Genomic DNA, 11,360 nt, shown 5'->3' with positions numbered 1-11,360 from the left:
TGGGGGGAGGGGGGTTGTTACTTTGTGAGGGTGAAAAGGGTAACTATTGCATTGTTCTGTACACCTGAAACTAACAATTAAAAAAAAAAAGAGTTGGGAGAGAGAGGGGATGGAGAAAGTACAGAAAAAGCAGAACTGACTTCCCAGAGTTACAGATTGGTTTAGCAAGTGCTAAAAGTGGAAGAAACACATTTTGAATCATGTTTAGAATTGAACTTTTAACATTAACAACACTACCTTTTAAATACCCAAATAGGACCACTCCACTGTAACTTAGAATGACAGAAATAGTATGGAAATTGGCCAAGGTGTTACTAAGGGCTGTAACTCAGGTGGGCAGGGGGCAAGCTATGGTTTAAAACAAAGACTATTTTATATTTCCATGAGTTGAGCTCCTTAATTAAGTCTTTCTATTATCATTATATTGGCCATACCCAATATGGAGAACCCTGGGCCAGCCAAATGCTGGTGGAGGGAAAAGGATGGGAATGGGGAAAGACACCGAGGATGAACATATGCTTCTCCTACAGTACTCTTTGCTGAGACGTAGCGGTAATCACCAGAACCATGGCTTCCCTTTCCTTCGCTTTGTTGAAATCTTAAATACAGACCCAATGCTAGTGATGCCATTCCAGCAGCTATGGGAGTTTCAGATGAGACATCTCAGGGAGCAGATTGAGGGTGCTAGGGGGCAACAGTCAGGAGGAGACAGAATGATGGTGAGTAGGAGAGACAGTCTGCCCTGGGGAGCTGTCTGATGATCTGGGAAGTGACATTTAGCTTTGGTGAAGCTTCTTACTGGCTTTGGGAATGTTTCCTGACAGTCCTGAGCCAGAGAATGGCCTCAGATGTGGAATGGAGAGGGGAGTGGTGACTTCTCACAAGATGGTTATTGGAGTTAGATAGAGTTTCACCTCCATGCACTCATTCTGGCATTTTGGTTCTTTCTCAGTGGCTTGGCTATAGTATCAGAAAAAGTCAGTTTAGAGAATTTTTATTCTTTAAAGCTTTTTTTCTCCCTCATAATAGAACATATGCTTTTTGCAAAAAATGTGGAAAATACAAAAAGTGTAAAGAAAAACTCACCTCTAATTCTGCTACCTGAGAAAAATCATTAACTATAATATATTTCTTCATGGACATTTTCCCATGTAAATATCTATAATATATCTGCTTTTACATTATTGGGATTATTCTGCTGTACATACAGGTAGTTTTTTCCCTCCACTGTGGTTGAGTATTTAGTTACAACCTCTGTTTTTGGGGGGTATTAATAAAAGCCATATAAGCTTTATAAATGTTGCTTTTGTTTTTTATAATAAAATTTTATTTTTTATTTGAGTTCTTTTTATACAATTTTTAAAAATCATAAACATGTACAAAATTTAAAAACTCACAATATTACAAAATATGTAAAATAAAAAAGAAATCTCTCTCCCTTATCCCTCATTTTCCAAACCCTTTCCCAAGGGGAAAACTTTGAACAAATTCTTGTTATATAGTTTAAATATTGTATTTTCCCTTGAGGTGATACTATGATAACTTCCCCAAATCATTAAATATTTCAGAAAGATTATTTTTCAAAGATTATATGATATTGTATATTACATATGTTTGTAATATATTAATATTCCCCTATGTTTTAGCCACATATGTTGTTTCCAATTATTTGTTATTACAAATACTGCTACAATGGACATCCTTGTAAATTTCTGATTTTGGGGGGAATGACTGGATCAGTTGACAGAATTTTATAACAGTCAGCTTTTTGTAATTGAAGGCACTTTTTTAAATAAAGAAGATTCCCATTTACTCCCTGTTCACTCTCCCACACTTACAGCCTCCTCCACTATCAATATTCACAGCAGAGTGGTACATGTATTATAATCAATGAATCTACATTGACACATCATTATCACCCAAAGACCATAGTTCATGTTAGGGTTCACTCTTAGTGTCGTATATTCTTTAGATTTGGACAAATGTATAATGACCTGTATCCACCATTAGAGTATCATACAGAATAGTTTCACTGCCCTAAAATACTGTGCTCTGCCTATTCATTGCTCCCCCCAACCCTTGGCACCCACTGAATCTTTTTACTCTTTCTGCGGTTTTGCCTTTTCTAGAATGTCATAGAACTGGAGTCATAAAATATGTAGGCTTTTCAGATTGGTTTCTTTCATTTAATTATATGCATCTAAGGCTCCTTCATGTCTTTTCATGGCTTGATAGTTCATTTCTTGTTAGTGTTAAATAGTATTCCATTGTATGTACTACAGTTTATCCATTCAACTACTGAAAGGCATCTTGGTTGCTTCCAAATTTTGGCAATTATAAGTAGAGCTGCTATAAACATCCATGTGCAAGTTTTTAATGTGGATATAAGTTTTCAACTCACGTGGGTAAATACTAAGGAGTACAATTGCTGGATATTAGGGTAAGTGTATGTTTAGTTTTGTAAGAGACTGCCAAACTGTCTTCCAAAGTGGCTGTATCATTTTGCATTTCCAACAGCAATGAATAAGACTTCCTGTTGCTCCACATTCTTGCAGCATTTCACGATGTTGGTATTCTCGATTTTGACCATTCTGATAGGTGTGTAGTGGTATCTCATTATTGTTTTAATTTTTGGTTCCCTAATAACATATAATGTGGACTACCTTTTCATATGCTTATTTTCCATTTTATATCTTTTTTTGTGAGGTGTCTTCTGAAATCTTTTGCCCATTTTTTATAGGGTTGTTCATTTTTTTATTGTTGAAGAAGTTACTTTTAAAGATTCATCAATGAGAACTCTTAATACCACACAACTTGAAATGCCCAATTCTTGAAATTTCATCATAGAAGATTAATGTTAGCAATTTGCAAAGCACTGACTATTTGAATACAAGGGCCTCAAATGATTAATGATTGCAGCATTTTGAGACTATTGGCAAGACTACTGGATTAGCTTGCCTATATGGAATTTGCAGAGTAAGAAAAGAAGATCAAGAATCAAAAGCTAGAGAAACAGCATCTCAGGGATGAGTCCATGAGGAACCCGAATGCCTTAGGAGAAATTGCCAGAAGGGTAGGAGAAGAACCTGGAGGATATGGGACAACGTCTACTTGAGAAAGTTTGAAGAAAGAGCAAGAGTCAGCATTACCAGATGCTTGAAAAAGAGTAAGGGTGAATGACAATGCTTCCTTTGAATTTAATGAAGTCACCTCAGCAACTGCTTAGTCAAACCTTCTTTTCCTCCTGCATCCTCTATCTGTGTTGATGGTGCCCTTGTCTATCCAACAAGAAACACAAAGAGAAGGACACAAAGTCTAGGGTCCTTCCGCACCCTTTATTCAATATAGGAGGGTGTTATGGAACACCTTTAGGAAATCCCTACATGGGGTTGGCTGTGGTTTTCCTCTGTTTGGTCCAGGTTCATTCTTTGCCTTTCTCTGCCTGGCTTTGTCTCAGGAGGCTGACACCTGTGGATTGAGTAGCCCAGGCTCCCCTGCTGGCTAGCTTAATATTGGGTTCAAAGAGCCAATAAGAGGAGGAGACTGAAGGGAGGGAGGGAGAGGTCAGGGTGTTCATTCCCTGCTCCTTTCTGCTTCAACACTAGGTTCTGGCATTGGCTGATCCCTCCACCAGGGCAGCTCCTGCCATGTGGCCCCTCCTCCAACAGCTCCAGCTCCCCCTGGATTTGGGTAAGGCCACTCCTCCTCCAGCCATCTCAGGCCGAGTGGCAAAGGCTTCTTGCTATTTTCCAGGTGCTTCATCATCCTTTGTTCCCTTACTTAGCTTGGCCCACAAGTCTTCATTTCCTTCAGTAAAGTATTTTCAGTTGAACTATCTGAAACAGTATTGGACAGATGGAGGTAGATGGAAGAGATAATTGCTGATTCTTCCCAGGTTCAAGCACAGGCCACATGCAATTATCTCTTCCATCTACCCCCATTGCTAAGTAAATTTGTCAAATTTATCAAGTGAATTTTATCAAGTTCTGGGCTTGGAGACTATTCAGACAGGTAAGAAAAAAATCCACCTTAAGTTGAAGGCTGTGCAGACAATATCTGACCAATACTTGGTGTTAAATAATTATGGAATAAAGGGAGAGTGAAGCTCTGTGATGAATCCCTGTCTCTTGATAGCCTTCAATTTTCAACTCATTTTGATCAAAAGAATCACCAATATGCTCTTGCTCAGAAAAAGGAGGCATTCCCACGGATGGCAGGTCCTACAACAGAAACGCTTAGCTAACAGTCAGTAACCATTACAAAGGGGAGTTGGAAGACATGAGTGGCATCTATCCATGGAATGAGACTGTGGATAGTTTAGGAGGCATGCAACCCAGTGTACAAGTGAAGGGTTTAGTCTCATTTCCACTTCCCAACAACGTGATGAGACCAAGAAGAGTCAACAAGACACATTTTATTAGCCACTGTCTATGTTCAAACTCTCTGTCTCCTGCCCCCACCACTTCTCATGTACTTAGGGCACTGTATGACCATGGAATGGTCTACGTGATTCTCATGGTGGGAGAACAAGAGGGTTACCCATTTGGGCTGGTCCTGGGCATTCGGCAGAGTGATATTCTCCCTTGGGGAAAGGCAGGACCACCAGCTTCTCCTTCATAGGCCCCAGGAAGAGGAAGGGGACATCCAGGGTTTCTCCCTGGGGATTCGTGGTTAGATCCAGCTGTACAGGGAAGGCCTCAACAGGGACTTGTCCCGTGGAATCTTCAGGCTGTTCATCATCCAAGTCAGGGAGGTATTGGACAGATCCTTTTGTCAGAGCTTTGGAGGGGGAGTCAGTGGGGGTTGGGTTTTCCTGCTGTAGCTCTCCCACCTTGGGGAGTCTTGCAGGTTCCTGGTTAACAGCAGAGTTTTCAACTCCAAGGGTGGGAGCCTGAAATAAGAACACATTCAATAAAGGAATGTCCCCCAGGGAAATCCCTGCCATGACTGGTACCACACTAAGCTGTTCTGTGCCTTATAATAGGATGTTTCAGAGAGACAAGCTAGAAGGAAGGGCCTCTGGTTAAAGGGTTATAAAACACTATAGAGAAGGGCCAGGGAGCACCAAGACTGGTAGGAACTTTACTGCAAGTCTCACAAATTCAAAACTGAACAATGGCTCAGAGAGATTAAATGGCTTATTCAAAGTCCCCAGTGAGCTGTCTCCCTGCTCCTCATAGTGGCAGTAGCAGCTACCTTTTATCGATTGTTTCTTCAAGCCCAATACAACTCCCTTTATCCAGGTCTTTTCCCTTATTTCTCACAGGGATCTAAAGGAGGTAGGCATTGCACTCCCATTCATAGAAGAGGCAACCACAACTCAGACCAACTTGCCTATGGTCACACAGCTTGCAAGTATCAGAGCAGGACTGGAACGCAAGTGGCCTATCTCAACCACACTCTCAGCTATACCAGTCTGCTCAATAAATACTTCTGGAAAGGAACTGGATATTTTCATGGAAATGACTTCTCCCTATGGTTCAGTGTAAGGGTCTTTGGAAGACTTAATTTAATCTCAGAGGCCTGAGACACCCAAACTAGTAGGTCCCTGTTTCTGCAGGGGTATTACTGGGTCATCAGGAAAGTCATGATGTATTTTTCTATGTTTTTCAATGCAAAAATGCATCATGACTTTCCTGAGGACCCAAAATTTATTCTGCAGGACCACACTGGGACTAAAACAAAGAGTCACAGGACTTAACCACTATCCTGTGGGTGTGACCTCAGGGCAGCCTGAGTAAAGTGCTGATCATAGATCTTAGAAAATTAAAAGGAGAGAGTCAGGAAGGGACAGCTAAAATGTAGATAGTCTGCTCTTTTCTTCACAGGAAAACAATTAGATTGAAAAATACCTCTGATTCAAAGAAGTTACAAGTCACGGAGACAAACTTTTCTGTTCCTCTTCTACCCAGAGAGCCTTTACAAATACCAACAGGCTAAAAAAAAAGAGAGAAAATACATGTTATTTGAGTATTACAATTATCAGTGATCATAAATGGAAATCAACTTGCTTTCTGCTTGTGTAAACACACAGCCAATCAACAGTTTTAATCTACTACCCATGCGTAGGCCGGCTCTGAGCCAATTCTCTCTAGATTATCTCTATAAGCAATCATCTAAACAAGGCTAAACTGCCTCCAATGATGGGAAATTCAGGACTTCTTGAGGAACAAACTCTTTAGAAAATTCTTTATATTGAACAGAAATCTGTGTCTATAGAATGTCTATTTCTTGGCCTTACTTTTACCTTTAGGTTGGATTAGGAAACTTGCTTTCATCTCTCTTATAGCAGCAGCCCTTGAGGTATGTTCCATGTGAGTTGACTCTTCTCAGATGAAACCACTCAGCTCCTTCAACTTCTCTTTATTTAAAAATAAAATAACTGGGCCGGCCGAGTGGCTCAGTTGGTGAAGAGCTCGCTCAAAAGTTTGAGCTCTAAACAACAACAGTTCAAGTCCCAGCCCAAGCTGAGCAGCTGCTGAGCTGCCAACAGGTGACAGGATGGCTCAGCTAAAAAAATAAATAAAAATAAAATAACTTTGTTTTCTTATTACAAATGTGATAGTTATTTAGAATATGGACAAACAGAAAGAAAATAAAAAGACCTGTAATTCCATGAATGATACCTGTTTCCTGAAATAATTGTATTTCTTTTGTCCTAATCTTTTTTCCTGCCTATATGTTTTTCTTCTAGAAAAATAGGGTCATACTATTTTTATTTTATAAGTCTCTTTTGTCACTTAACAATACATTTTGAAAATCATTTTATGGCATTGAATGGTCTTCTACAATTTTTATAATGGCTACCTAATATTTCTCTGTGTTATTTAACAAGTTCTGTTTTGTTAGACACTAGATTAAATCTCATTTGTTTTGTTTAAACATTGTAGCGATATATTTTCATATATTAAAGAAGAGAAATTTTAGAGTCATGGAGTATGCACATTTTCAAGTACAACTAGAATTTTATAATAAAATGATGCCTTGATTTCAAAAGAATTTTAAGAATACAGTATTCACATAGAATTTACTAAAATATATGTAAAGAGATTGCCTGAATATAACTCTATCACCCATCTCCAGGCTATATGAAGAGAATATTAGAAAATCCTTAAAGTGTGAAAAATCCATTAATGTAGGGAGTCTTTGGGGAATGGTACTTCAGCCTTTCCCTCATCCTCTACATCACCAAATCATATAGGAAAAGGGCTCTAAGAGAACCTTCTGGAGAGACTGCAGGTACCTGTACCAAGTAGAACCAGGCCACTCTCACTCTGGCTAAAATTTGCTGAGCTACCATAATTCACAGGCCTTCATGGTGCTAAAACTAGACTGGGCCACAAAGAGAGAGTTTGAGGGCATGCTTCACGTGTGAACCCTAAAGATTAGGGACATATGAACTATGAAGATTGAGATCTGCTTCTCAGAGCATTCTAAGAACCGGATCTTGGAAAAAGCATCCTACTATGAGAAGGTAAGGAGAAAAGGCAGCAAAGGAAAGCCCATTTCAACTGTTTGGCGTAGTAAAAATGTGTGAGTTCCATGGGACAAGAAAGTGTCATAAGCAGTATTCTTTTGAAGGTACCCAACCAAGGGACTACCAGATATGGGGCATTTAATAGTAAACATCTGTAGGGCTGAATCTGAGAAGGGGTGGTTCCAAGGAGTCAGCTAGGGAATACACCATCTTACTAGGAAAAGACCTCTGGATGAACTCACACCTGTGTCACAGAAGACAACCAGCACTGGGGCCTGTCTCACAGAGGGCCAGTGTAGACCAAGAGAAAATTACAACTGCAAGTTCAGTTTTGTAAAAAGACTTTGTACTCTTTTCTCTAATTTTCTCATCCTTCTTGGAACTTGGAAGATCCAGAATTAAGCAAAAGATGGCAGGAGGGAGAGAAAGAATGAAAGAACAGACATCTCACATTAGGTCTTAAGCTCTAGGTCAGGCTTGGGAAAAGCTTTTGTATTGAATATGAGATAGAAGTTTTGACTCAGAATTGACTGAACAGATTTTTTTCTCATACCTGAAAGTGAATCTTAATTACCTAAGTGAAATTATTCCTCTTAATGAAAATAATGAGAAAGCTATGGGATCTGCCCAAGATGTAATCGTCAAGTGAGAAAGAGAGATTCCACAGAACAGGGTGAAGATGTTTTCCCAATTATTCCTTGAGAAAATTGAGACTTCAATTGACTAGTTACAAAAGGCTTTTGAGAGATACACTTTATATTCAAAGACATACATAGGTTGAAAGTAAAAAGATGGAAAAAATATACAAGGTAAACAGCAACCAAAGAGAGCTGGAATGGCTATACAAATATTAGACAAAATTGACTTTAAGACAAAAATTGTTACTAGAGATAAGGAAAACCATTTTATAATGATAAAAGTGTCAATTTATTTTATATATATATATCTCCTAACAACAGAGTCCAAAGTATATAAGCAAAAACTGACAGAATTCAAGGGAGACGTAAACAATTCAACAATAATAGTTGGAAATCGCACTTCAATAATGGATGTAACAATAAGGCAGAAGAGTAACAAAGAAAGAGAAGCATTGAACAACACTATAAACCATCTAAACCTGACAATTACTGAATGCTTCACTGAACAACAGCAGAATACACATTCTTCTCAGGTGTACATGAAACATTCTCCAGTATATACCTTATGTTAAAGCATAAAACAAGCTTCAGTAAATTTAACAATTGAGGTAATTTAAAGAACATTCTCCAACCACAATAAAATGATTTTAGATATGAGGAACAGACGAAAATTAGGGAATTTCACAAATATGTAGAAATTAAATAACATACTCCTAAATAACCAATTGGTCAAAAAAGATATCACAAGGAAAATTGGAAAATACTTTGAGATGAATGGAAACAGAAACACAATATACACAACTTGTGCAATGCAGCTAAAGCATTGCTTAGGAGGAAATGTGTTGATATAAATGCTTATGTTAAAAGAAAAAAGATTACAAATCAATAACCTAAATTTCACCTTAGGAAACTAGAAACAGAAGAGCAAACTAAGCCCAAACCAAGCAAAAGGAAGGCAAAAATAAAGAGTAGAAAGGAAATAAATAAACTAGATGATAAACAAAGAAAATGAAGAAAACTGAAAGTTGATTCCTTGAAAAATCAATAAAATTGATAAAGCTTTAGCTAGACTAACCAAGAAAAACATGACTCAATTTACTAAAATTGGAATTAAAGAGTGACCATCACTTCCAATCTTTCAGAAATGAAAAGGGAATACTATGAATAACTGTATGCCAGCAAATTAGATAACTTAGATGAAATGGATAGAGTCCTAGGAAGAAACAAATTACCAAAACTTATTCAAGAAAAAGTAGAAAATATGAATAGATCTATAACAAGAGATTGAATTATTAATCAAAAAAACTTCCCACAAAGAAAAGTCAAGGCCCAGATGACTTTATTGGTGAAGTCTACCAAACATTTAAAGAAGATAAACACCAACTCCCTCACAAACTCTTCCAAAATAAAATAGAAGAGAAAGGGAAATTTCCCAAATCATTGTATGAAGTCAATATTAAATTCATATGAAAATCAGGCAGAGATAATACAAGAAAACTATGGATCAATATCTCTTTGAATATAAATGAAAAATCTTGTAAAAATACTGGCAAACAGAATTCAGCAACATATAAAAAGTATTATAAACCATGATCAATTGGGATTTATCTCTAAAGTGCAAGATTATTTTAACATATAAAATCAATCAATGTTATATATAATACTAATAGGTTAAAGGAGAAAAAAAATCACATGATTATCTCATTAACACAGAAAAAGCATTTGGCTAAATCCAACACTGTTGCTTGATAAAAACACTTAACGAACTAACAATAAAAGGGAACTTTCTCAACTTGATAAAGGGCATCTATGAAAAACTTACAGTTAACATCATAGTAAATTATGAAATACTAAATGCTTTCCCCCTAAAATCAGGAATAAGATAAAGATATCTGCTCTCCCCAACTCTATTCAACATTGTACTGGAAGTTCTAGCCAAAGAAATTCAGCAAGAAAAAAAAAATTAAAGGAATGCAGACTGGAAAGGAAGAAGTACAATTATCTCTATTTGCAGATGGTATGATGTTGTATATAGGAAATCCTAAAGAATCTACTGGAAAACTATTAGAAATAATGAGTGAGTTCAGAAGTTTTCAGGATATGTGGTCAACATGAAAAAAAATCAATTGTATTTCTATATATTTGCAATGAACAACCCAAAAATAAAATTAAGAGGACAAATACATTATATTAGCATCAAAAAGAATAAAGTATTTAGGTATATAAATAAGTGAAAGTCTTGTACACTGAAAACTACAAAACATTGTTGAAAAATTTAAATAAGTTCTAAACAAATGAAAGACATCCCAATTCATGGATTGGAAAACTGAATATTGTTAAGATGACAATTGCTCTACAGAATCAATGCAATCCCTATCAAATTTCCAACTGCCTTTCTAAAATAGAAACTGATAAGCTGATTCTAAAATTATTATGAAAATGCAAGGGATCCAGAATACCCAAAACAACATTGAATAAGAACAAAATAGAAAGACTTGCACTCCCCAGTTTCAAAGTTTACTAAAATGCTACAGTATTCAAGATAGTGTGGTACTGGTTTAAGGAATGAAACATAGTTCAATGGAATAAAACTTAGAGTACAGAAATAAACCCTGCATTTATGATCAATTGATCTTCAAAAAGTATGCCAAGACAATTAAATGGGGAAAGAATAGTCTTTTCAACAAATAATGCTGGGACACCTAGATATCCACACACAAAAGAAAGAAGGTGAACCTCCGACCTCACATCATGTACAAAAATTAAGTCAAAATGGGTCCTAGACCTAAACATAAGAGCTAAAACTATAAACCTGTTAGAGGCAGTATGTGTAAATCTTAGTGATCTTGGATTAGGCAGTGATTTTTTAGGTATAACGCCAAAAGCACATTCAACAAAAGAAAAAACATGCAAATAAAACTACATCAAAATTAAAAACTTTGTGCTTTAAAGAACATCTTCAAGAATATGAATAGAAAACACAGAGAATGGAAGAAAATCAAATATATGATAAAAGGATTGTATCCAGAATATGTAAAGAACTTTTACAATTCAACAATAAAGAGATAAACTATCCAATTTTAAAATGGGCTAAGGATTTGAATAGACATTTCTTCAAAGAATATATTCAAATGGCCAATAAGGACATTACAAGATGGTCAACATCATTAGCCATGAGGAAAGTGCAAATAATAAGCAAAATTAAATACCACTTTATACCCAGTAAGATGGCTATAATAAAAAAA

General features: G+C 36.7%; 1 protein-coding gene across 1 annotated transcript in view; it reads right to left on the bottom strand.

Annotated features, from left to right (window-relative positions):
* Nucleotides 1-4,394: 4,394 nt before the first annotated feature.
* FETUB (fetuin B) overlaps nucleotides 4,395-11,360 on the bottom strand; it is a 14,181-nt gene continuing 7,215 nt past the window's right edge. The window contains exons 6-7 of the mRNA XM_019667676.1: nucleotides 5,853-5,936; nucleotides 4,395-4,891 (exon numbers count right to left, since the gene is read on the bottom strand). Of these exons, the coding sequence (XP_019523221.1) occupies nucleotides 4,514-4,891; nucleotides 5,853-5,936 (462 nt within the window). The 3' untranslated portion in view covers nucleotides 4,395-4,513. The remainder of the gene's footprint in view (nucleotides 4,892-5,852; nucleotides 5,937-11,360) is intronic.

This window comes from Hipposideros armiger, unplaced genomic scaffold, assembly GCF_001890085.2.
Source record: "Hipposideros armiger isolate ML-2016 unplaced genomic scaffold, ASM189008v1 scaffold_14, whole genome shotgun sequence".
In the NCBI taxonomy this organism is placed as follows: Eukaryota; Metazoa; Chordata; class Mammalia; order Chiroptera; family Hipposideridae; genus Hipposideros; species Hipposideros armiger.
This window is presented reverse-complemented; position numbering and strand designations above follow the sequence as displayed.